At 41.1% G+C, this 27,507-nt stretch overlaps 3 protein-coding genes across 7 annotated transcripts in view; 2 read left to right on the forward strand and 1 right to left on the reverse strand.

The window, feature by feature from the left end:
* Positions 1 to 27,507, forward strand: part of C2H3orf18 (chromosome 2 C3orf18 homolog) — a 504,125-nt gene that overhangs the window by 143,578 nt on the left and 333,040 nt on the right. The window lies entirely within an intron of this gene.
* CISH (cytokine inducible SH2 containing protein) overlaps positions 1 to 27,507 on the forward strand; it is a 259,908-nt gene that overhangs the window by 110,919 nt on the left and 121,482 nt on the right. The gene's annotated exons all lie outside the window — the stretch shown is intronic.
* Positions 1 to 27,507, reverse strand: part of MAPKAPK3 (MAPK activated protein kinase 3) — a 124,104-nt gene that overhangs the window by 13,009 nt on the left and 83,588 nt on the right. For all 3 annotated transcript variants that reach the window (XM_042448819.1, XM_042448818.1, XM_042448816.1), the window contains exons 3-8: positions 16,496 to 16,635; positions 4,898 to 4,962; positions 2,936 to 3,015; positions 2,394 to 2,520; positions 1,322 to 1,397; positions 914 to 1,038 (exon numbers count right to left, since the gene is read on the reverse strand). In XM_042448819.1, the coding sequence (XP_042304753.1) occupies positions 914 to 1,038; positions 1,322 to 1,397; positions 2,394 to 2,520; positions 2,936 to 3,015; positions 4,898 to 4,962; positions 16,496 to 16,635 (613 nt within the window). The remainder of the gene's footprint in view (positions 1 to 913; positions 1,039 to 1,321; positions 1,398 to 2,393; positions 2,521 to 2,935; positions 3,016 to 4,897; positions 4,963 to 16,495; positions 16,636 to 27,507) is intronic.

Genomic DNA, 27,507 nt, shown 5'->3' on the forward strand with positions numbered 1-27,507 from the left:
CAAACATTTTGCTGCCTGAGGTAAAGAACAAAATAGTTTCCCTTTTTATTGAATACTTGTGATAGGCCACCAGTATCCCTGCCTGTGGTTAAAGGAGACAGCTAAGAAATTCTGTCCCTAAAGAAGCAGGGATTTCTCGCCTGTATAAGAGTTTGAGAGAGTGACATTTCTGGTGTTTGATGGCTGACAGGGCCTTCCATTATGGATATACACTGCTGTAACAGTACAATGTGACTTCCATCAAGGTAGATGCTGCAGTTTCTCTGGGAGATAAATAAGGTCTGTCTCACCTTGTATGTATGTCAATTGTAACAATCAGATGCATATGACAGTGCCAACAAAGCTAGCCCAAAGTGGCACAACATCTTTAACATGGTGCATCAATGAGCTACTCACAATGCTGTGCACATGCTGCCTCATCCCTGTGCGACATAATCTGCTTTAGGGAACATCACATTTACAAACAGTAGCTACCGTTGACGTTGCAGAGTATGTCAACCAGGCACTAGACTGACATACACTGAAACAACTACAGGAATGAGGAAAGTGACAGACAGATAGTGATGATGCCTAGGTACAGGACTTGTTAACTGGAACTCACTGTTCCCTATCTCTTTACTGCCCTAGCATTTCCATCAAGCTCACTCTAATACCAGTATGGGAGCTGAAGTAGTGGTGTTTATGGTTTTATCATTTGTCTTCTGGGTTCGTGAATAGTCTTTTTACAATGCTGAGTATTCTTTCTAGATTTCTTTGCAGTTTGTACAGTTTTAAACACAGTTTAAAAACTTTATATTCTCATAGATTTCAAACAGAACGTATGTAGTCCAATAACACCACAGGAGACGCAATACACCAAACTTCTTTCACTCATCATTGCACATGTATGAAAGGAGAGCAGCAGTCAATTTACCTTCATCGGATACTTCTGACCATTCAGGGTTTGGAAATCCATACTGTCCCATCCGAATTCTCCTCTTCATTCCTGGAGAAATGGCTTGGCCAGTGTTGGAGTAGAATGGGGGGAATCCACACAAGCTGTCAACAGCATGACATATAAAGAAAGGCTTGCAGGAAGTCACTACACCTTCCCTCCTCCCTGGTCCCATGTAGAGTCACAAATGGCCGCTCATTATTCTGATGTAGTGAGTAATAACCCAGTGACTAATTTCTCTTAGTGCATCTTAAATGAAAAAATACTGTTAAGGTACCATTGGCATTAGGAATGGGTGTGGGTTGGGACACAAAGCAACTGCTCATACCTGACATATCAAGAGCTTTGCTTTTTAAACATTTTTTTTTCTCCTCACTTCACACTTACAGAATATACATGATGACACCGAGAGACCACATATCACAGGATTTGTCATACTTCTCAGGACCAAGAACTTCTGGGGCTAAGCAGCAGGATGGGAAAGAGAACCAAATGCACAGTGAGTGTCAGCTTTTCTCATTTTATTCACAGAACAACAAATGTTTGTTCACTGTTTTTAAATAAGTGGTTGCTACTTGAAAAATTAATTCTTCATATTTAAACCCTCTGGGGACCAGTGATGCCTGATAAACATTTACCATTATCTTACATTTTGTGTGGGTGTAAAGTGGCAGTGATCTGTGTGTGTCTTGAGCCACTGTTCTGTGCTGATGAGCTTTGGTACCATACTTCCTTCACCTCCAGGGCCTTCATTGTTTTCTATTTGAAGTCTCAAAGACAGCGATCTGAGGACAGCAGCAATCTGTCTGATTGAAGGGTTTGCTGACATGCCATTCAGTGTCTGTCCTACAGGCCTTTAGAGCCCCAGAGCTTGCCCTCAAGTCAATCATCTTGTACTTTGGCCAAGGATATTACCTTCCTAGGTTCCTGCCTCCTGTCCTCAATTTCAGCCTTGGAAACTGGGTCTCTGACTAGTTTTGACTATGTACTTGCTTCCTCTCTTCAGACCCTGGATTGCTGCCTTGTTACATGTACTCTATCTGTTTTTGACCATGTATTTTCATCTGGCTCAGCTGAACTATTGTTCTTAGACCTGGAATCCAGTTGTTTGAAGCCAGACCTTTGCTGAGGCTTGACAATGTCAGATAACTATGGATCAAAACACATTGCAGAAATATTCTAGTTTGAGACTGCTTTAACTGCCTTTGCTCAATGTTAGGGCATTCTTGGAACTAATTTTGTGAGACATTTAGCCTTCTCTGTCAGGGAGCTCTGATGCCACAATAAACTACAATTCCCAGGATTACCTAGCAGTGAGCTAGGGCAATTAAAACAGTCTCAAAATGGATTATTTCTGCAGTGTATTTTGGACCTATATTTTCTAAAGCACAGACTTTTCCCTCCCAAAACACAATTTTCAAAATAATTATGTGGATTGGTATGAAAAACACAGACTCACCTACATAGTATGGAGTGTAACATGGGGTTTGTAGTGCATTCTGTATGGTTGTCTCTTTGGCAAATCCAAAATCGGTGAGCTTGAGCACTGCATCCTTCTCTTTAGATGTATAAAGCAGATTTTCTGGCTGTAATGGTATCAAGAAAGATAGATAAAATGAAACTACAGGAACAATTCCTGGGAATAAGATCTGTTTAATAGTAAGCTCTGTTCTTTTCCTCTAGGTTGAGAAGGAGGGTCACAGGTAAAGTATCCAGAGCCAAGTTTGTATCTTTGTTTCAGTAGAATACAAGCTGGTGGTGCTGATTTTAAATCAAAATTACATCTTCTTTTATATATATATTTAAATGCTCAAGGCTCTCAAATAATTGCATATACAGAAGATATTTGAGTTCCTGCCGGATGCTTCTTTGCACAATTGAAAATGGGAAGAAGCTACTTCATCTCCGTATAGTAACATGGCCTGCATTAAGTCAGGTCTTGCCAGTAGCTTCTATTGTTCAGTTTTTTCTCCATTCTGCCAAGACACTTTCAAGCCTCACCTTGACATCTCTATGGGCTATATTCATCCCATGTAGATACTGGATGGCTGTTCCAATGTCTCTCATTATTTCAGAGGCCTCTGGAAACATAATTTTATAGAAAGGTCATATTAACATTCTCACCATACCTCAGAGATATGCAACTAGGCAGTGTTTCTGAATAGCAGCTAGCTTATTTGTTTCCAAGGTTAGTGTCAAGAAAGGAAAAACTAAAATTAGCCCCAACAGCTGGGTTTTCATTTTGCAAATGGCAGTGCCCTCACCTTTAAACTCTGCTACTCACTGGTCCCTTGCTCAGAAGGCAACAATAAAAATGACAGAAACACAGGTTTATTGAATTCATGTATATTGCCTGTGTTCAACAAAGTAGACTAATTGTTAGCTTTTGTGTTGTGTTTAATCTATGGCAGGGGTTGGCAACCTCTGCCCCGCAGGCCAGATGCGGCCCGCGGAGACCTTTCTGCCGGCCCCTGCCTTCCCCGCTTGCGGCTTATGCCGCTCCCGGCCGCCGTCATTTTTTTTTCAAAATGGCGGCGAAATCTCACGCAACCTCCCCCGTAGTCGCATGAGACTTCACCGCCATTTTGAAAAAAATGGCGGCGCCTAGAGGTGAAGTCTCGCGTGACCACAAGTAAGGTCACGTGAGACTTCGCCGCCATTGGCAGTGGCCTCTGCAAGGCCTGATGCCGTCGCTGGCACCCTCCAGGAGGGCCCCGATGGCGGCAGGGGGCCTCTGCGAGGCCCGATGCCGTCGCTGGCACCCTCCAGGAGGGCCCTGACGGCAGCAGGAGGCCTCTTCGAGGCCCGATGCCGTCGCTGGCGCCCTCCAGGAGGGATCCGACGGCGGCAGGGGGTCTCCCAGAGGCCCGCCACTGCCACCGCCCCCCTGGAGGGCCCCAGCGACGGCAAAAGGGCCGGCAAAGAGGAGGAGGCCTCCAGCGCTGGCGTCCCCTGACGGCTTTTTTGCTGGCCTTTGACAGGGCCTGGGGCCCATCAGGGGCCGGCAAAGAGGGGGAGGCCTCCAGCGCTGTCGTCCCCTGCCGGCTTTTTTGCCGGCCTCTGACAGGGCCTGGGGCCCCGTCAGGGGCCCGCAAAGAGGGGGAGGTCTCCAGCGCTGGCGGCCACCACCAGCTTTTTTGCCGGTCTCTGATGGGGCCTGGGGCCTTGTAAGGGGCCTGCAAAGAGGAGGAGGCCTGGCCCCCGGAGGGTAGAAGCTCCGCTCCCGGCATGCAGCTCCGCCCCGGAGGGTGGAAGCTCCACCCCCAGCACGCGGCTCTGCCCCGGAGGGTGGAAGCTCCATCGCCGGCACGCGGCTCTGCCCCCGGAGGGTGAAAGCTCCACCCCCGCCTTCGGCCCCCCAGTCGCCTGAAGGGCAGCAACCCGGCCCCCGGCTCAAAAAGGTTGCCTACCCCTGATCTACGGCCTACATGTACACTAACAATGCAGTACATGTCTTTTAAAAAAACAGACTGTAGTGCTGAACACAATTTTGGTCTCTAGTTGTGCAACCTCCAACAAAGAGCTCTGGTTAACCTCTCCTCTCTCTCATCTCCTGAAGGTAGCTGGAGGAGAACACAACTGTGAGTGCTCCTAAGGCAAGGCACAGGAGGGGACCCCTTTGATGAGAGGCTCTGTTGTGTTGGATCACATTTATTATGGTAATGACAGGTTGAAAGGGGAGGTGAGGGTTTCACATGTCTGACAGGATGCACTGTTCTGCTATAGTCTATAGTGTCTATGGGATGATAAACCCCAGACTGAGTGCCCACAGTTGTTTATTGTTAGAAAAACAAGAAACAAAAGTAAAATATCATTTTAGAAATTTATAACTGGAGAAAAAAATTCTACCAACACTTTTTAAAGTTTTAGCACACATGCTCAGATTTTGCTTTTCTTTCAAACAAAAATCTGCACCACACACACCCATTAAAAAAAAAAAGTTTTTAAAAAATGGCATTTTACCTTTTTCTGTAAATGCTTGGTCTCCTCGCTCCTGGATCCTGCTGAACAGTTCCCCTCCCTCCATGCTGTGAACAAAGCATGCACACACAGATGATTCAAATGTAGGCAGACGAGGGGATCCCATTTCAGTAGCTTATTTTTGTGGGATTGATATGTTTCCATTTCATGTTGGCTATGCGCCTCTAATGTTAGTTTCATTATTCTTAAAGGATGCCTGAAAGTTATTACTGTAATATTACAAGCATGCAGCAGGTATGCAACAGAAACACTATCAATCCCACAAAAATAATAATTTTGCCCAAGTTGTTTGGATGTTGAAAACAGTCCTTGAAGAAAGTACCTTGCTTACTTTATAAATGCGGGACAACTGTGAAGTCTAAGTCTTTCATGGTCTGCATCCATAGTTTTTTGTGGGTTTTGGGGGCTATGTGGCCATGTTCTAGAAGAGTTTCTTCCTGACGTTTCGCCAGCATTTGTGGCTGGCATCTTCAGAGAATGTTTGCCTGGAAAGGAGTTGGGTATACTGTATATATACTGTGTGACCTGGGAAGACAGGAGTGATTTGCATGTGTATTGTTCTGTTGCCTGCCATTAGCAACAGAACAATAAACATGCAAATCACTCCTGCCTTGTCAGGTCACACAGTGTGTGTGTGTGTGTGTGTGTGTATACACACACACAGACACACACACATATATACATACACACACACTGTACCCAAGTCCTTTCCAGGCAAGCATTCTCTGAAGATGCCAGCTACAGGTGCTGGCGAAACGTCAGGAAGAAACACTTCTAGAGCATGGCCACATAGCCCGAAAAACCCACAAAAAACTGTGGGACAACTAGTCCAAATTTTCCTCCTGCTTTAGAGTCCAGGGCATTTCTGGAACTTTTCAGATGCCTGAAAAATGAGTTTGAAAGGATGTGTCTGAGTGTTTTTTTGTTTTAAATGATCCTGTGACAAAGCAGCTACCTTTCCTCACCCATACCTCATATACTGTACAGGCCTAGTTGTAATACAAACATCAGTGACTGAAAAATATAATGCAACCTGGAGGGCAGGGTTGCTCCTGTTGATTGCTGAGATTCTGCATCTGAAGCAGCAAAACAGAAGCCTATCTTGTGACACAGCTGGGCTTCCAAAAGGATCTCATTCTGGTATTTCATGGTATACACTTCTGGTGGTTCTCTGGAACAGTTTAACGTGCTTTGGATCTATAAATGCCCATGACAGCTTGGATTGTACATATTCTATAGCCAGGACCAGGTGAGAAGTAGTTTTCCAGGGATACTGGATTGTTGTTCCCACCACTCCATATCACGTGACTAAACTGGCTAAGGCTTATGGGAACTGCAATCCCAAAAGTGCAGGGCCATATGTTCTCCATTCCTACTATAGCCTTGCTATAAGTATTACAAATTGTATAAAGGCTTTCCTCTTGATCGGCTCTGTGCCTGATGTTAAAATAGGAAAAACATGAAGAGATGTGTTGAAACTAGCTGCATCAATACTGTCAGCACAATACATGGAGAATGTAGTGAAGGCCTTTATTCTTTGAGCTAATTTTGCTAAAGCACATGCTGGAGATGCTGCCTCTTCCTTTCCATTAAATATGTCCATGTCACAGGAGAGAGGATAACGCTGCTGCGCTTCCTGCCCTACTTCTCTCCTACATAACTCCCTCCCTCACTATCTAAAGTGAAGAAAATGGAAACCCAGCTGACTATAGCAAGAAATGGAAGAAGAGGAGGAAAGAAGTGTTCACAGAGGGCAGTGGAGGAACTGTGATTGCATTCCTTTCAGAAATTTTAAAGCAGCCAGAGGGAGTACTGGGCTGAGATTTGAAAACCTTGCCTTGTTGTTGTTGTTTGTTTGTTTACTGTATACCATGCCTTTTGGCCAATATGGGACCCAAAGTGGCTCACAAATTTGAGTTTTGAAAATGCAGTTAAAATTATAGATAATACAAAAGTTAAAACAATTAAACATTCACATTTAAAACATTAATTTAAAAAGTTTTTTTAAAAAAACAGTTAAAATATAATAACCATAAAAGTACCATTGCATATATACTATACTCCAAATAAAAGACATTCTGTAACAGACAAGACTGATAAACAGAAAGCTCTCTGTCTCTCAGTGGAAAGGAAGCAGAGAAGGAGCCAGACCATCATCTCATGAGAGGGAATTCCAGAGTCTGGGATCAGCCATCAAGAAGGCTCTTCTTGTCCTCACTAAACATGCCTGTGACAGTGATGAGACTGAGTGAAAGCCCCTTCTCAGGGATCTTAAAATTCATGTAAGTTCATACTGGAAGCTACAGTCTTTCAGACATTTTGGACATCAGCTTTACTGGTCATAACCAGCACTTTGAATTGTAGCTGAAAATGGCCCAGTAGGCAGTGTAGCTGTTTCAACGGGGAAGTTATATGCTTTCTGTAATTGGCCCCAGTCAGCAGTCTGGTTGCACCATTTTGGACATGTGACAATTTCTGAAAAGTTTCCAAAGACAGCTGTATTTAGATGCATTATAGTAACCAAACTGCATGTAACAAAGGTATATGTCACTGTGGCCAGATATGACATCTCAAAGAACAGGCACAGCTGGTGCACTACCTTCAATTTTGCAAACCTACTCCTGGCCACTGCTGAGACCTGGGCTTCCAGGTTCAAGGCTGAGTCCAGGAGTACACACAAGCTATGATCCTGAGATTTCAAGGGGAGTGTAACACCATCCAGCACAGGATGTATCTCTATTCCTTGATCTGCCTTCTATCTGACTAGGAGCACCTCTCTCTTTTCTGGAGTAAGCTTTAATGTATTTACTCAAATCTTGTGCACTGCTCACAGCAGACACTTGTACAGTACCAAGACAGCTTCCTTAGAATTATATGGAGTGGAGAGAGAGAGGGAGAGTTGAGTGTCATCAGCACACAAATGGTGTCTGACTCCTAAACCCCAGACAGCTTCTCCCAGTAGTTTCATGTAGATGCTGAATAGCATGGGGGACAAAACTGAGCCCCAAGGGACCCTTCCAAGGAATACAGGAACCACTGTAAAACACTAAAACCATCTTCCATCTGAAAGACACAGCTCTCATGGTCAATGGTATCAAATGCTGCTGAAAGGGCCAGTAGAATCAATAGGGGTGCACTCCCACTGCCCAGTTCCTTGTCTAGGATCACCCCACCAATGTGACCAAAGCTGTCTCTGTTCCATACTCAGGCCTGTAACCAGACTGAAATGGATCTCAAAATCCCTGGAGCTTGGAGACCACCACACTCCCAAGAGTCTTGCCCAAACTTTGGTGTTAATTGCTGCCAAGTAAGTTTTGATTTATAGCAAGCCTATGAAGGACAGACTTTCAAGAAACCTGGTCTGGAGTTGTCTAAATCCACCACTGGCTAACTAACAGCTATGTTCAGTTATAGTCATATCTACATGTGACTTATCCTCATCAGATTGCACTTTGCACACATGCTGCCTAAATATAATGAACTTCAACAGGACCTAAGTGGCTTAACAGCAGATAGGACTATAGCCTTGGTAAGTGACTTGCTTGGGACTGGATATCTGCAGACTACTGCATTGCACAAATTGTATGTATACATCTGGAAATATATTTGACTTTGCCCAGATTGATGCTAATGATTTTGCTTTTGATTTGAACAAACAGATATTTGATTGCTAGCATCTACCATCTGTAAAATAAATAAATAAATAATACCAAGTTCCATGCAAAATGGACCCCAATCCAGCAATTTAAAAAAGAAAGCCAAAGCTTAGTCATTGGTGCAAACTTGCACAGAGAAGTTTGGAATGGCAACCCAAGTCTAAATACCATTTGTAAAAATTAGTTCAGAAATGTGCATCCTAGAGCATAAATACAGAATTCTGACTGTTTAACAGGTACTCAAAAGAAATTTGATGAATCAGGTCCAAAATATTATTCCTGTCTTTGTTTTGGTCCCATCACAAAGCATGTCAGGTCTAGTGACTCTGTAATCAAGCACGTGGATTGTACAGAGAGGCACTTCAAACTATAATATTTATGAAAGCAGAGATAAGGAAAAAGCCACAAAAGCACAGTAAGTTTTAAAGCCTATGATTTAATATATAGGCAGACTCTACAGAAAAAGCTGAATCACTGTTGTTTGCTGACCCAACTAGAAATGAGCACAACAGACAGTACTGCAGGAATGCAACCAGTAATCCCTGGAGTTCTCCTGCCATTGCTTTCTAGAATCAGTAAGAGGGGGGAAAATAACAGAAGGAGCAAAAGGAAAGGAAGACTCTATTGAAGAGAAATGTAAAACTGATTCTTTAGGGCTTTCATAAGAAACCACTAAAAGAATAGCGAGACCATGTGATGAAAGCAAGCATATGGAAAGTTGGGACATTAAAGGGAAACTTAGAAAAAAAGATGACATGCTGGCTAAATTGATACACTACTTCTACCTTCCCTGGTTTAGGGTCAGATATTTTCCAACCAACTCTACTAACAGCTGGGGTTACTGGCAAGAAACTAAGATTTCCATATTATAATTTCCCCCTAATATTTGTCTATGAGTAGTAATAGCACAAGCACAGAACCTAGCATCCGTCTCCATAATTTGAAATTTAACTTAAGGACAGCTTGTTGCATTAACTATTTATTTCTAAGTTCTTGTTGAACACTCTTCCCCACCCCCAACAAAGTATACTTAAAGGAGTAATTTAATTAGTTGTACTCAAACTTTTTACACTTAGGACCTCCCCTTTACATCTACATGTAGACATCATGTGCACCCCACTCAACGTAGTATATGAATACAAATATTTTGGTTTTTTAGTGTGCATATTTTCATTTGCACTCATATATATTCATATTTTAACATTTTATAAAGAAATAACATCATTCAAATTAGAACAGTTTTGTTCAAGTAAATTCAATATTTAACTCAACACATACATAAAAAGTTTATTAAGAGGAGGAGGACAAATCAAAGCCTCCAAGTCTTGTGGCCTCAGGGGTCTCGCCCCACCATTTGAGAGCCAATACCTTATGTGGCTGGCATCTTCAGAGAATGCTGGCCTAGAAGAGAACTGGATATAAATATGCTGTGTGACCCTGGGTCTGGAGGATATTCCATATTAATCTGTGTATTGTTCTGGTGTTGATGGCAGGGCCTCAGGATGGGAGGATATGCAAAGAGGATTAGTGTCTGCTAATTGGTGGTCATTATCTGCTGGGAAAGCCCCTGACCCTGGGTGGTTTCTCATTTGCATTTGCTGAGTCCTCATTTTGCTATCTTCAGGACTGGTAGCCAAACTTTGTTCACTTTAAGAGTTTCTTCTTTCCAGTTGAAATTATCCAGATGTTTATGGATTTCAATGGCTTCCCTGTGCATTCTGACCTGATAGTTGTTGGCATGGTCCAGAATTTCAGTGTTATCATACACTGCGTTTGGTGGTCCCTATGTAGACTTGTCCACAGCTGCATGGTATCTGATAAACGCCTGCGGCTATGAGAGGATCTCTCTTGTCCTTTGCTGAGCACAGCATTTGCTGGATTTTCTTGGTTGGTCTGTAGATCATTTGGAGATTGTGTTTCCTCATCAATTTCCCTATAGCAATAGCAAGTACATTCTATACCACTTATCAGTGCACTTAAGCACCTACATACATGGACTGATACCTACACAAGAATTCCAACCATCACCTAAGACAAAAAAGAAGCACAATAAAAACACTGGTAGACCAGGCCAAAAGGATCTGTGAACCCTACTTCTTGGAAGATGAGTTGAAACATCTAGACTGGGCTCTACAGGCTAATGGTTACTCCAGCTCAGACATCAGAAGGGCTGCCGGACCCAGAAAAACCCAGAGGTGTGAAGACATGCAACCACCCAAAGGGAAGGTATTTTTTACCATACATCAAAAGAGTCACGGACAGAATAAGGATACTGGTAATTTTTGGGCAGCTTAGCCATGAAACCCACTGGATGACTGCAGGCAAGTGACATGCTCTCAGCCTCAGGGGAAGGCAATAGCAAACCTCCTCTGAAAAAATCTTCCCAAGAAAAGCCTATGATAGATTTGCCTTAGGGTCACCATGTCAGAAACAACTTGATGGCACACAACAACAACAACAACAACAACAACAAACTGTTAGAGACTTGTATTTAGTGCAGATTTTATTAATTTTAGCTGTATGTGTGTGTACTTTTATTTATTTTATTTTTATATTTGGTCTCAAGACTGTAAAGGAATGAATGTATGAATATTTAATGATTCCAGGAATTAATTCATATGGGTTCTTTTTTAAACAGTGCATCTTAGCTCACTTGATTTTGTGAGTAATCCTAGCAGAACTTTAGAAGGAAGGAAAAATTATTTTTAGTATGGAATGGAGGGGAGTCATTTGCTTAGCAGTCGGTATGTTAACTAGCCATGAAATTTACATAAAATGGAAGATGTGTGGAAGAAATGAAGGAATTAAGCAATAACTTCAACACTAATTGACTTATTTTAGCATGAACCTTTATGGTTATCAATCTGCTTCTTCAGATGGATTAAAGAAGCTTATGCTAAAATAAATCAGTCTCAAATTCTGTACTCTTTCCCTTTCCATTTTACCCTGAAACACAATTATAATGCCAGGCCCTTGAGGCCAGAATGGCAAGTAGTCCCCTTACTGGCCTATGTGTCATTGTGTGGGTTGGGTATTTATTATGAATATTCTTCTGTTGATTTTATTCTGCTTTCTATTGCATAATATACACTAAATGAAAATCAGCACTAACAGAAGAAGACTGTATTAAAGATGAATTGATTCAACAAAGGTAGCTATGACTCTGAATTTACAAGACTTCATAGAATCAAAGAATGTTAAGAGCTGAAAGTTGTATGTTCTTTCATGGCAGAGTTTTGCACTGGATGGACCTTGTGGTCACTTTCAACTCTAAGATTAAAGCACACTTAAGGGATGCCCATCCAACCTTTGTTTAAAGATTGGCAAAGATGGAGAGTCTACCACCTTCCAAGGCAATCTATTTCATGGCTGAACAATTCTTACAGTTAAAAAAAAAGGTTCTTCTTAATGTGCAGCAGCAGAAAACATGCTCATTCTTTCTTCTACATGATCTTCCTTTCAGATTCGATAAGTTTGCCTTAGGGTCACCATAAGTCAGAAATGACTTGAAGACACAACAACAACAACAACAGCGATATCATCTCTCAGTATTCACCATAATAAACAGATTTATCTCCCTCAGTCCTTCCTCACAACAGGGCAGTGCAGAGTTGTATTGATGACTGGAGCTCATAGGATTGTCATAAGTCGAAGCCAGCTTGTTGGCAAATACAAACAACAACAAATAATTGTATATTACTGTATAATACACATTACTGTACATCGCATGTGTGTATGTGCCTTCATGTTGCCTGTTGACCTATAGTGACCCCCTGAATTTCACAGAAATTTCTTAGGCAAGGAACATTCAGATAATTATCCGTATCCATATTGTATTAAATATATATTGCATATTATTATTTGTTGGGAGCAGCAATAAAAAGTAATTTTAAAGTGTGTTTATTGCAGTCACCCAGTACTAGGCAAGTAGATAATTAAATGAAGTTTTCTTCAACCCCACCCCCTTCCTCCAATATTAGCTTCTCCAGCCACTTACCCCCTATTCTGCTTTACTTTCCACCCATCCCTTAATTCACTGGCTCATATGCTTGGAGAGGCTTGGTGAGGTTGGAGCTATTTATTCAGAGACAAATGACTGATTTAGTTAAACTCATGCAACCTGTTTGTAATCCTGTGCTTATTTTTGTTGGACAAGTGGACAAACAAATGGCAAGTCCCCGCTCCATTTCTTTTTTACTATTTCTTGCCTCCTCCAACCCCCACCCCATCCATTCAGCTTTTTAACCCACCCTCTTCTTCAGTGGATTGCCCTCATGGAAAGGCTTAAGGTTCAAGCTTGCAGCCAAAAGATATAGCTAGGTAAATTCACATTTCCCCATCCCTGCCTATGCTTCCCTTTCTTTCTTTCTTTTAAAAATCTGACTCAGAAGTAAGTTCTTTTACGTTAAATCAGCAAAACATGTGCTCTACCACTGATCTTTACAGATTGCACTTTTTGATAAGAGTGAAGGGAGCCAGAATGCAAGCAGTGATTGAGTTGTGAAGCAAAATTTTCTGCATATGTTCAGAGGCACTGAAAAATCTGTTTCAAGAATTCTTCATCCTTGAGTCACTCACCGACCTTGGCAGATAGGCTTTTAATGCTGCATTTCCAGTGGCTCAGTGCCCCCTACCACAAATAAACTATATAATTCCTTAATAATTTTTAATATTATTCCTTGTGGACATTTAATAAATGAGGTGTTTGAAGGGTCAGAGACAAGTGTACATCCTGGGGAGGGTGGGATGGGACAGAAAAAAGAGGAAAGATATACTTCAGTGACAAAATCTAACTGAACAAATTGTAAAATAATATTCCATCTTTTAGGATAGCTTTTCCAAGCCTGACAATTTCCAAACATGTTGAACTTCCACTATCCCCATGCACGAATTGTTGTATGAGATTTGTAGTGCCTCTGGGGGGAAAAAGCAGATGGGGAAAAGCAACTCTAAAATTTTTGAAGGGACCAATAAGAAAATGTGGCTGTTGGGTAAATTATGACAACCTCCCTGCCATTCTCTGTACAGTGGTCCACCCTTATTTGTGGTTTTACTCTCTGTAGTTTCAGTTACTTGCAGTCAGCCATAATAAGCTAATCAATAACGTGACTATGTTATGAACTATGAGCACATGAGGGTCCCATAGGGTTCTGTCCTAGGTCCAGTGCTATTCAACATCTTTATCAATGACTTGGATGACAGAACTGGGGGCATAGTTATCAAATTTGCAGACGACACCAAATTAGGAGGAATAGCTAATACTCCAGAGGACAGGATCAAAATTCAAAATGACCTGAATAGACTAGAAAGCTGGGCCAAAGCTAACAAAATTAAATTTAACACAGAGAAATGTAAGGTACTGCACTTAGCATGGAAAAATTAGGAGCAACTTCTTGATAGTAAGGGCTGTTCAACAGTGGAACAAACTCCCTCAGGGAGCGGTGGAGTCACCTTCCTTAGAGGTCTTTAAACAGAGGTTTTATGGCCATCTGTCAGGGATGCTTTGATTGGGAGTTCCTGCATGGCGGGGGTTGGACTGGATGGCCCTTGTGGTCTCTTCCAACTCTATGATTCTATGAATGGCTTTGATTCCTGCCTCACATGGATAGCAAAAAAGACAGGCCTTTGCACCCCATTTTATTCAGTGGCAGTGATGTGTGCACAGATGCATCAGCCATGCACATGTCACCACTGAATAATATGACGTGTGTCAATCCACAGGGGTCAAATCTGCAGATCGCCAGCCCATCAACACAAAGGGCCTGCTGTATAAATTTTTCAGTTAATAGTGGTGGTGATAATGTATTAGTTCCCTAATTTCTAGCATTAAACATTATCATATTAATTTTCAAGCCTAACGTTCTAAGCCCTGTGTTCAACACACTAGTACTGTCTCCAACTTCTACATCTCCTCCCAGTTTTCTGGAAACTTGCCAGGGCAACAGATAAATGGCACCAACTCATCCATTCATCATTTCAGATCATGTCTGTACAGGAGCTTTCATAACAGACCCTGAAGGGGCTGGCCTTACAGCATGCAAGGGATATCAAGAGAGGAATGATATGATTTACTCAAGCTTGGGTGAGCAAGAGGGAACATGAGAGAGAAGTATGTAATTATACAAGGTGTGGAGGGGATGGATATAGAGAAACTTTTCTTCCTTTCTTATACTAGAGGTTGGGGGTCATACAATAAAGCTAATGTGGGATGTTCAGGATAAAAGGAAGTACAGTTCAAAGTTAATCTATGACATTTGCTCCCACAATGTGTAGTAAAGTTCACCAGCTTGAATGCCTTAAGAGAATTAGACATATTCATGGAGGAAAAGCTATCAGTGGCTACTAATCATGATGGCTATGGGCCAGTTCCAGCATCAGAAGCAATACACCCCTCAACATCAGTTGCTGAAGAACATGGTTGGGAGTGGGTGTGATTTAATTTAACTCAAGATTTGTTTGTATGCTTCCTAAAAAGCATTGGGTTGGCAAGTACTGTATGGGAAACAATGCTGGACTAGATGAGCCTTTGGATTTATCCAGAACAGCCTTTTAAAAACAATTTTTATGTTGATGCCCTGTATTTTTCAAACAGCTCTATGTTAGGACAGAATCTTTATTAACATTCTCATCATGGCAGAAGAATGTTGATTTAACAAGCTAGTCTGTGGGAAGATACCATTCATTTCTTACAACAAACTCGGTGATACAAGGATGATACAGATTCTATCCCCAAATAACAGAGTTCTCTCTGTTTTGAACAGAGAAAGCACCTACTTGAACAAAACATTCCTAGTGTCTGCAGCTTTTTTATTTCTGTACAGATGCTTACAGCCCATCTTATGTGGCTTAAGTACAAGACATTATGTTTATATATTATGTGTCCATGTCTGTCCATGTCTGTGTTTGCTTTGGGCAGTTATATTGGTCATCTATTAATTTGTATCACACAGCTCACTCCATTTTAAATACACATAGCAGAAAGATTCATATTGGCTGTGAACATGTGCAGTGTGCCTTTTGGGTACATCTTGACTGTGCAAAATGAATACACTACCCATCTTGAACCACACCATATTCTGTTTGGTGTCTCTGGCCAAGCTAAGGGCTATTCAGCTCCTATTTGCTCAGCCAGCTGTGTAATAATTTTTGTCACTCTCATAGGCCAAGGGCAATAGGGAAACAGCGCCTTGCCTATGCTCAACTTTGACTTCTTGCTATGTGGATGAAACTGATTAAACGCCCTGGAAATTTATTAATTGAAAAGTGGTGCATAATCTAAATAAGTAAACAGCTCAAACAAATAGATCCGACGATGCATCCATAGCAAGGCTCGGTAGGCAGGCAAATGTCAGGCACACCCTGCTGGTGACCTTCTCACAATCATGCAGCTGGCCACTGTAGGACACAGGATCCTGGACCAGCTGGAGCCTTAGCCTGATCCAGCAGGGCTCCACTGATGTTCTTCTAATAGGCAAACATGGATGTGTTCACAGAAATGCAGGCTTCTGAAGCAGCAAAGAAAGCTCTTAATACAGAGTGGGTTCACACCAAGAGCTGTTGCTGTCAGAAGGTCAGAATGGATTCAGACAAGTGAGGAGCAATATCACAGAGGGGGGGGGGGGCAAAACTTTGGGTACTTTAGATTGGATGAGACATTTTCTCTGTGTGGACCAGCAGGTACTCACAAATACCAGACTGATGAAAGGAAAGGCATGCAAGGGGTGATGCACAGGGGAAAGTGCTTCCAAGGCTTTCCACAAGAGTCTCTTTACTTTATAAAATCTTTCATGTCTTTGGGAAACTGCAGAGGATCACTGTTTTCTACAAAGCTGCATGTTGTTATATTGCACTATGGAGATCTTATATCTTTCTCCTGGGATTCCCAAGCATGAATCAGGTAAGAATAAACTTAATTGACTCTTACCATTCCATGATGATCAGTAGGCATCTCTTCCCATGATGTATATTTTCATAAACATCCAGGATGTGGACAATGTGGGGACAGCCAGAAGCCCGCCAGTGATGGTCCACCTCTTGTCGTGCTTTTGGGCTGTCATATAAGAGCTGGGGAAAGACAAGAAACAGGTAGTATAATCAATTTTTTTTATATGCATTTTAGCTCACTGTCCTCAGGATTTTAATGATCATGAAATTTAGCAAATATAGCAACTCACTCAGCTAGACAAGAGAGGGGAGGGGCAGCCATTCTTGATTCTTGATGCAGAGCTACTGTAGTCATTTGGCTGGGTTGTTGCTGTGTTTGGGAACAAGCAGTTTCCCGAAAGAGCATCCAGCGTCTCAGGCTGGAATGATCTTAAGGTGTTTGCCCAATGTTTCTACAGTGCTGTCTAAGTGAAAGCAAGAAAATCTTTCGGAGACTCTCAGTCTTCACCTGCAGCTTATGTGGGACAGCATATATTCTGCTGCCCTTCAAACCACCAAACCACCCAGTGTTGCACCTAAAGCCTTGTGTAGAGAGGCCAACACCTTGGATAGAAAAGTAGATTAGGGACTTGAATGTAACACTCTGATTCTTCATTTGAAGTAAGGGCAGATATGTGGACAAAAATATCCCAACCAATAACTAAAGGTGTAAAGTTTCTAGACATTTTGAAGCTAGGGAAATTTTTTAATGTAGGTTTTTTTTTTAAGGAAAGAAACAAAATTTCAAAAACATAGGGAAAATGTAGTATTACCCCCCTTTACAGAGTGAAAGTTACAACCTTACTAATTCTGGAGGATAACAGCCTTCTGCTAAGGCTGGTAGGCAGGCTTTTACTGGCCTACAGAAAGTCTCCAAATCTTATGCAACTATTCACAACAGAAAACAAGACATGGATGCTGATACAGAGACAAGACCCTGCCATAAACTCAGATGCCAACTCTGTCCCCACATTTGTTCTTCCTCCAATGTGAATCATGTTCTCCTGTCAGTAATGCCTCTCTATTTCTACACTGAACAAGTAGGACAGACTCTACACAGGAGGATGAATGGACACAAATCTGACATTAGCCGACAAAAACAAATTGAAAAGAATTTCAGCCTTCATGGATGTACAGTATGGGATTTACAGGTCTGAACAAAGAAATTATAAAGGAAGACTATAAAGAGAAATAGCTAAATTTAATTATATTCACAAATCCCAATCCATTAGCAGAGGCAAACTACATATATTGAGATTTTACTGCTGCACATATAACAAAAAGAATATCCTCAGAGAAGGTTTAGATCCCAAGGAAACTGACTTTTGGTAAGCCATTTACTGCATTCACACATCAATACTAACTCACCTCTAAAGATCTGAAAGACCTCACACAGAGCTTTGAAGATTTAGAGTAAGGGTCATAATTTGCATTTTTGGTTCATATTAAATTTTATCCCACTCCCACAACTATATAAATATTCTTAATAACCTGATGCTTCACTATCACTCTGTACAACATCTGAAGAAGTGGAATGATATCCACAAAAGCTCATGATAAAATAAAAATCAGTTTGTTTTAAAAGTGCTGCTAGATTTCTCTCCCTGCCTTCCATCCCTTTCTCCTTTTTATGATGTTACTTTAGGAACATAAAATGTATTATGTATAATTTGGCTTGGCATGAAAGGATCATGGTCAATATAGTAAAAGTATAGCTTTTTTTTTTTTTTTTAAATTACAAATTGAATTTACATTTTAAAAATTTATTTAAAAGTGGGATATAAATCAAATAAATAAATAGTTTTTCATTGTTCTAGGCAAACATAAAGCATTCATTCCCGTAAAAAGAAATAAGAAAAAGAAACCAATATAAAGAATTGCAATGAGATGAGCTGTGTAACACAGACGTTTCCTGTTACGTATTTTTTAGAAATAAAGTAGGAGGTGCAAATGCATGAACACCTTGTCTCAAATAATTTATTCTTCATTCTAAAAGTGAATATTCCCTGACCCATTTTTCCCCATTTTTCTGGAAGAAGGGGGCTTTAGTAAAAAATTGGTTTTTTCTCCCATTTTGTTCTGGGCCTTCACATCTCTATGAATGACAAAAGAAGCAAAGGTTTTATTCTCTTCCTGTCCATCTTGGCAGGCATGAAATAACCATTTCCCCCAGAGTACATATTGGACCCCCAAGATCTAAGGTAGAGCAAAGAGCACAGACAGCGGCAAAAACTTCAGGACAGCAAAAAAACCTTGATGGAATGGAGTCACAGGTCTCAGCTCTTCAGAGCATAAAAGCAAGTCTTGCTTCTTTTCCTCTCTATTCTAGTCAGCATAAAAACTGGCAACTGTGAAGTGTACTCTAGGGCCTTCATGCAGCCAAGGGTTGTTAAATAGTCAGTGACTGTATGAATATGCTTCTTGAATGTTGAACTAACCGCATGCATTCCAAGGGTCACTGCCTGCATTCTAATGTTTCAGTCCCCACCACATGCTGCAACAATTTCATTTTGGAGCATCCACTAACATTTCTCATGATACTTCAGGGCATAAAGTAAACACATCTGTCACAAGATATGAGGTACAGGTTTCCCAAAAAATTGTCTTGGGAAATATTACCAAAAGCAGAACTATCTAACCTGACTCTTTGACTTACCTGTCCTTCATCCTGAAAGAGAGAGAAAAACCCATCCCTCAGAATCTGGTTTCAAAGAAACTCAAATTCTGTGCCAAGAATAGTTGAATTCTGTACGTTGCAATAATGAAAGAGGGCCTAAATACCCTAAAGATACCAGATCCCATATGATCTTAGTAGCTAAGTAGGGTCAGTCCCACTTAGTACTTGGATGGGAGACTGCCATGGTACACCAGGTGCTGTAAACTATATATAAGAGAAAGGAACTGGCAAAATCACATTCTTTGTGTAAGAAAACCCTACAAACTTCATGGAGTTACCATAAGTCAACATATGACTTGAAAGCACATACACACAACAATGAACATGAAACAGAACTCTGCAATTGTTTCTCCTAGTACTGGATTTGAACTCAATTTGTATATCTGGCATTTCTTGCTCCATATATGGTGAAAGTCTTTGTTATAAAATGCTGAGTATCAATGTGCTTGCCTGTGAAATTCATTCAATGGTCTAATAGTGATTGAAATCCCTGGTGTCCTGTTTCCTGGGGAGTGGGGTGTATATTGAACATTTCCAATTTGTAAGCCATTATTTTGTTTTCCATTTTTGTTGGCAGACGTTAGAAACCAACTGCATTCTACCTCTGTAGTTTGAAATAAATCTGTTGGTTTGCCATTTGTTCCTGCTGACTTACTTCTCCCAAGTGCATTGAATGAAGCTTACCGTATACACTCATGCATAACATGAGAAATTTAGGTCAAAAAATTGATCCCAAAAACCTGGGTTGACTTATACATGTGTCAATACAGTATGACCCGAGCCTCTCCCCAGCCGGACTGCCTCCGCAAGGGACAGCCCAGTTGGGGAGAGACTGGGAAGAGTGACCAAATGCCCACAGCCTCTCCCCAGCTGGACTCCCTCCTTATGTCTGACTCTTGACTTATCCATGGGTCATATAAAAACCCTAAATTTTGGCCCCAAAAGTTGATCTCGACTTATACACGAGGTTGACTTATAGTCGAGTATATACTGTACTTCACTTTCTAAAACTGTGGGTTCATTTCAAATGGTTCTTCCTTTAATGAAACTGTTATCCTTTCAATTGTTGCATATAATTACTTTAATTATTGTTCCATTATCTGTTTTATTTCTTCCAGATCATGCAGTGTGTTTTCCGACTGGTCATTAGCAGGATTTCCCTTTGATTTTCTCAGATTTTGCAGATGAGGTCTCTTCTACTTTTTTAAATGCAATTTTCTATTTTGCTGCACTGGTTATTATAGTGGTTTTCTTTGTCCTTGCACAGAAGTTGCTAAACAGTTGTATTTAAGATTTTGACTGTATTTCTGTCACCTTGTTCTTTTACTTCTTGTCTGTCCTTAACTGTTTGCATGTGGTCTTTAAATTCTTCAGGCTACATTTTGGCACAGTGACTGATTTAATCTTGGTTTTGTTTTTTGTTTTTTTAGCTTTATTCTGATTCTTCATATTAACAGTTCATAGTCTGCCACATTTTGTTTCTGGTTTTGTTTTTGCAGACAGAATGGAGCTTCTCTGGCTTCACCTTCTCGTTATCTAGTTTATTTGTAATATTTGCAACTTTGCATTTTTTTTACCTTACCTTAATTTGTACACAACACCTACTAATTCATCACACACACACACACACACACACACACACACACACACACACCATCTTAGATATGTGTGATGCCAAAATCACAAAAACTTCACAGGAACCACCTTCTTGTACCCATCTATCTGGTCATAGTTTCCTGGAAAGTTGGCATTTTGCACCATGTTCTAGAATACAGATGTTTGGACCTGATTCCTATGACACCCCCCCCCCCTTGTTCCATCAGTCTAACTTATTCTTCTGCAACTGGTAAATCTGGTAAGAACAGTTCTCTGCAAAGTTGCTATGGTGGGTTATTTTCCTGAACACAGATGTTTTGCCTGGGATGGGTAGTAGAAAGTGATTCTTGAGCAATTTCTATGACTTGTGACATCATTCCCATGTAGTTGTGTGTGTCTAGTGAATTTGATGTCCTTAGCTTCCTGGAGAAATTGGCATTCCTGGTCATTTCCTTGATGTTTTGCCTAGAATGAGTAGAAAAACGTAGCTTCTGTGGAATTTTTTATAGCTTATCTCTCCTTCCTAGTCTTGTGTGGTTGGTGAATCTGGTGGGCCTACTCCCACTTTAAGCAGTAGGCCATCTTGGGACACTGCCATCAATGAAAGTTAATGTCAAATAAAACTTGTTAATCTTTAATTTTAAATTGTTAATCTTTAATTTTAATAATTAATTTTTTCACCTGAGTAACACAGCTAAGTCTCTGAGAAGCTTGTTTTTCTTTTCACAAGGATACACACACACACACACACACACACACACACTAAAATAAGTAATAATCCAGTGTACCACACCTGTTTCCCCATTAACACCATGCTTCCATAGTTTATTTCCACTTTTTAAAATAAATTCTTCCAGTCCTACACTTCTATTCATTTCACAACTGCTAAATTGTCTCCCTGCTATGAAATACACTGCAGTAGGAAATGACTTTATTTCTGAAAGGAAGTGGCACTCACCATTGCACCATCTTCTAGGGGTCTGGAAACCATGCCTTATGAGGAGAGACTTAGGGCTGGGTATGTTTAGCCTGAGAAGAAGGTTAAGAGGTGATATGATAGCCCAGTTTAAGTATTTGAAGAAATATCATATTGAGGAGGGAGCAAGCTTGTTTTCTGCTGCTCCAGAGAACAGGACACAGAGCAATGGATACAAGCTACAGGAAAACAGATTGCACCTCAAGATTAGGAGAAACTTCTGGATATTAAGCGCTGTTTGGCAGTAGAACACACTCCCTCAGAGAGTGGTGGAGTCTTTATCTTTGGAGGTCTTTAAGCAAAGTCTGGATGGCCATCTGTCAGGGGTGCTTTGATTCTGTGTTCCTGAATAGGAACTGTATGGCCCTTGGGGTCTCTTCCAACTCTGTCATTCTATTATTCTACTTCTTTTCTGCATTACTCAAGGAAATCCCAAGGGATGGAGAGGAGAGAGAGGGAGAGGCTTGCTTTGAGGCAGGTTCCGAATGTCTCCTGGCCAGCTCATATTCCTTGCACCTGATCTCATCTTCCCTGTTCTGGCAACTATGTGTGTGAGGAGCCACCACCACACCTCCTTATTTTTCAGCACCCAGGGTGGAGTGTCCCCAGCATTCCACTACCCATTACAGTCAAAGGGACATAGGTTAGCTAAGATTAATTTAACTCTTCAGTGATTTCAATTAGTTGACTCTGCAATTCACTGAACCCCCTAAGTACATGCATCTGCCTAATCAGAATTCAAGGAATTTTTCATACCATCTAGCTAAATACACACACACACACACACACAGAGTCACCTTTTCAATATATCACACACGTTTACTTTGCTATGAATAGTTTTTATTGGTTTTTGGGAAAAAGAAGGCACATATTATAGTTTTTTGTGGGTTTTTCGGGCTATGTGGCCATGTTTTAGCAGAGTTTTTTTCTGACGTTTCCCCAGCATCTGTGGCTGACATCTTCAGAGAAGATGCCAGCCACACATGCTGGTGAAACATCAGAAAGAAATTCTGCTAGCCTGAAAAATCCACAAAAAACTATGGATGCCGGCCATGAAAGCCTTCGACTTTACAAGGCACATATTTTTTTCTTATGTTTTCAAACTCATAATGCAAGTGTTTGTAAGCTTTAGATAATGAAATGAATTCAATGCTTTAACAATTCATAAACAGCTATACAGCAATAAGAAGGAACCATTTATTATGCTTATAGGGAGACCTGGTGGTGCTGTGGTCAAATGCTGATACTGCAGCTACAGGATTGTGAGTTCAATCCCAGAAGGCTCCAGAATGACTTAGCCTTCAATCCTTTTGTAGGTCGATAGATTGAGTACCCAGATTGTTGGGGGAAACTGGCTTACAGACTTAGAGTGTGCTGAATCCACTACAAAGCGGTATAGAAATGTAAATGCTATTGCTATGCTATTATGCTATGAATGCCTGGCTTTTTTTTAGGGGTGGGTGGGATACAGGGATTTGGGGCTGTACTGTTTTAACTTGTAAGCTGCCCTGGTTGTCTCGGACAGAGGGGTGAGATATAAATAAAATTTTTATTTATTATTTACTTAGAAAGCATCAGAAAAATCCTTGGAGTACAAACAAACAAACAAACAAAACTCTTACCAACACTGTGACCACATATACTTTTTGCTATATGTAAAAATTACCTGTGTAAGATAATGGTCTACTCTCAAGAAAACAGATCAAGTTAGATCTGCTGTAGTGTAAGAAAAACAGACTTACTATGGACTATTTCAGACAATACATTTTCTGACAGCAAAATAAATTTTATGGCAAAAATATATTCATGTTATTCACTTGAGCTCAGTGGGGTTTGCTCTCATTTAAGTGGGTATAGGAATACAGCCTTAGTCTAGTGAAAGAAACCATAGCTTGTGATACGTGAATAGTAGCATGAAAGTTTGATGTTTGGTACAAGCAAATATTAAATCTATTTTTAATAAGCATGAAGCAGTTGGGACATTCTTCTTTTTTCAATAAAGCGGCAAGATGAATACAAAATGTTCTGGCATATTTTAAAAACTCAAAGATTTATTTACTACTTCTCATCCTTCCCAATTGCTTGTTTTTGTCTTCTTATTCTTTAAATTTTTATTTTAACAGACACTATGTTATTGCATGAACAGACATCTACAGTATAACATCACTTTCCATTGGGCAACAAGGAACAGGGCCCTGTTTTTTAAAATACAGAGTTGGAGCAGACAGGCAGGAAAAAATGGCTTGATCCTGGGTTTTCTGAAAGCTGATCATCACTCCACTGTCCACACCACTCGCTCCCAAGGTGGCCAAACACTCACGGGCTGTCTGAACCATGTGGTGTCAAGATGCTCTGTGCCATTATTTTTTTTTTGTTGCCTCCCACCATGCATGCACACCATCACACAAACACACCACTTGCAACCTCCAGTTAACTCCCTCTTCCTCCCGAGATGCTATTCCATATTCTGCCTGCCCATATGACCAGCCACACAGTTGCATGTACTGTTGAATGGTACATTGGTGCATCAGTGTGCCCAGTGATACACTGGCAGAACACAACTATGGACCCCCCCATACATGCCCTCTTCAACCCATGTCCACTTATTGGACTGTCTTATTGTGTATGTTGTATGTCACAGGTGGATGCAACAGCCAGGAGCACCCATCATCAGATTCAGCTGATTCACCAGCTACGAGCCTTCCTGGAATGAGGAAACCTAGAAACAGTTGTACATTCACTGGTAACCTCTCATCTCGATTTCTGCAATGCGCTCTACATGGGGCAACCCTCATGCCACGTTCGGAAGCTGCAATTGGTCCAAAATATGGCAGCCAGATTGGTGACAGGGAGTTCCAAATTTGATTCTATTACACCTATCTTAAAATCCCTGCACTGGCTGCCCATTAGCTTTCAGGTACAGTATAAGGTCTTGGTTATTACCTATAAAGCCTTGCATGGCTTGGGCCCAGCTTACCTAGGGAATGCCTCCTCCCATTCAATCCTTCCCACACTCTCAGATCCTCTGGGAAGAACCTACAGCAGTTAGAGAGAACTAGACTGAAGACGACTTCCCAGAGGATGTTCTCTGTTGCCGCTCCAAAAAATGACCTGCCGGATGAGATCCGCCATCTAACATCTTTGGAGGCCTTTAAGAAGGCAATAAAAACAGATCTCTTCCGGCAGGCCTTCCCAAACCGATCTCCTCAGAATTTTCACTCTCCAGCTGTACCCACCGGACTTTGATTTCAATGTATTTTATTAATCATTTTTATTGGGAATTGTTTTTAATGGTATTTTAGGGTGGGAGGGAGATAGTAGGATCTAATATGTCCTGTTATGCTTTTATCTATTGATAATCATGTTTGATTTTATTGTTTTTGTTTGTTGTTACCTGCCTCGATCCAATATAGGGAGAGGCAGGATAATAATAATAATAACAACAACAACAACAACAACAACAACAACAACATCCATTGCATTAATGGGGATCACATTTTTGGTTTGCTGCAGCCCTGTACTAGTGCCGGGATGTTTATATGTCAGAGCGAAGAAGTGCATTTTCCACCCTAAGTCTATCCCAGCTTCTTTTTACTTTGTTTCATCTTCCACCCACGCATTGTCTAAACAGCCAGACTTCAAAGTGGTTAGAAAACACTTAATTTTCCCAAAGCAGACTATCCCATAGTCACTTTTGGATATAAATACATGATTCTAGTCAGATTTTTGACTGACCCAAAGCCTGTATTCTGTTCAAGGATATTAGTCCACACAGGTGGATTCTGACAGACTAGCCTGTTCTAAAGTTCTATCAGTGTGAGTTTTCCCTACCTTTTATAGCATTTCTCTTAATGGTCTACTGTAATTAAAAGTGCTCTTTGAGGGACACGTCTAACAATGACACCTAAAAACCAACCACAAGGCTTGCAGAGATATCATGGTACTTTGTTGTTTTGAAGGTTGGTGCTTCCAAGCTGTGGAATCCTCTTCCATAGGAGGCTAGGCTGGCCCTTTTGCTGTTTTCCCTTCACTGACAGTCAAAGACCTTTTTATTTAAACAGTCATCTTATGGTTAATTGGTCATGGAGAGTCTTATCAATGGGTGTCTAGGCACTGTATTTTTTTTTAAAAAAACCCTCTTATGTTATATTTTTAAATGATTTTGTACTTTTTAAAATTAATGGTGTTTTAATATATTTTGTTTTAATTTTTAATCATACGGTTTTTAGCTTTATCTTGTTTTAGCCTTATCTTGTTTTCTAAGTTGCATTGAGTTTCATTGGCTGCCTGTTCGCTTCCGGGCACAATACAAGGTGTTGGTTATGACCTATAAAGCCCTAAATGGCTTGGGCCCAGGGTACTTGGAGGACTGCCTCTCCCCATATAATCCGCCCCGCACTCTCAGGTCATCTGGTAAGGATCTGTTGAGAATACCTTCCTCCAGATATAAGTCAACCTCACAGAGAGCTTTTTCCATCTCGGCACCTGGGATCTGGAACACCCTTCCAGAGGATCTCCGTGCCACCTCCACTTTAGATCTCTTTAAAAAGAGATTGAAAACTTTTTTATTTCATCAAGCTTTCCCCGAAGTCCCATGTTAACATGATCCTTCCCTATAATTATGTGATAACTTCAAATATTCCAGCTAGCGTGATTGTGTTTTATCGGTTTTAATATGGAATGTGTATTCTGTAATGTTTTATTAACCTTTGTATGAATTGTGTATTGATCATAGTATTTTTATCCTGTATTGTATATTGAATGCTTTGTACACCGCTGTGATCTAATTTTGGAATAGCGGTATAGAAATAAAACTTATTATTATTATTATTATGGTACAACAATCTACATTTATTCAAATATAGTTAAGTCATCTTCTTCTGGAACATCGCCATAACTCTCCAAACCTGGAATTCCATCCATAGTGCTGAGTAAAACGGCAGCCACAGCTTTACTTCATCCCCTTGAGGAAACACAATACCTAAAGCAGAACATCCTGCTCCTTGCTTCACTGAAGAGACTTTTACTTTCACTTTCACATAGGCCCTGGGGAATGGGCCCAGCATGGAACGGAAGGGGGTGGGAAGGGAACGGAACGGGGATATCATCCATTTTAATGCATGGGAGAATGCCGCCCGAAGTCCCCATTCCGTTCCCCATCCGCCCCACAGAGGCTGATTTTCCAGAACTGAATGGGGAATGGAACAGGGACCTCTGGTGACCGGCGGTATTCTCCCATGGGGTAAAATGGTTGATATCCCCATTTCATTCCATTCCCTTCCCGTCCCCTTCTGTTCTGCACTGGGCCCATTCCCCAGGGCCCATCCGATAAACTCCTATGTCTCGCTCTATGCCACAGCTTGCAGCATGCACAGAACGACTGGGACCTGAGAGGGGGAGCTGACCTTGTTGATGGGGCTGCACGCACTTCTCTGGTCACCTATGGGATAGCAGCTGTCATAATGGGGCTGATTAGAAGGGCTGCCCATCTTCTTTACCACTCTGCCTCAGTATGCTGCATAGCCATGCCTATCATTATGTCTTATTTTCGGGGTATGGCTTATATTGCGCAAATGCTTAGAAATCCTGCTATGACTTACTTTAGGGCATGTCTTATTTTTGGGGAAACACGGTAACCCCCCAAACAACCAAATCTCTAACAACATCTCTGAGAACACTATTTGGTAGATTTTTGTTTGAATTTGCTAAATGGCTAACACAGCTACCCCTCCATGAGAACACTTTTACTTCCTCTTATATAAGA

Source organism: Sceloporus undulatus, chromosome 2 (genome assembly GCF_019175285.1).
Source record: "Sceloporus undulatus isolate JIND9_A2432 ecotype Alabama chromosome 2, SceUnd_v1.1, whole genome shotgun sequence".
NCBI lineage: Eukaryota > Metazoa > Chordata > Lepidosauria > Squamata > Phrynosomatidae > Sceloporus > Sceloporus undulatus.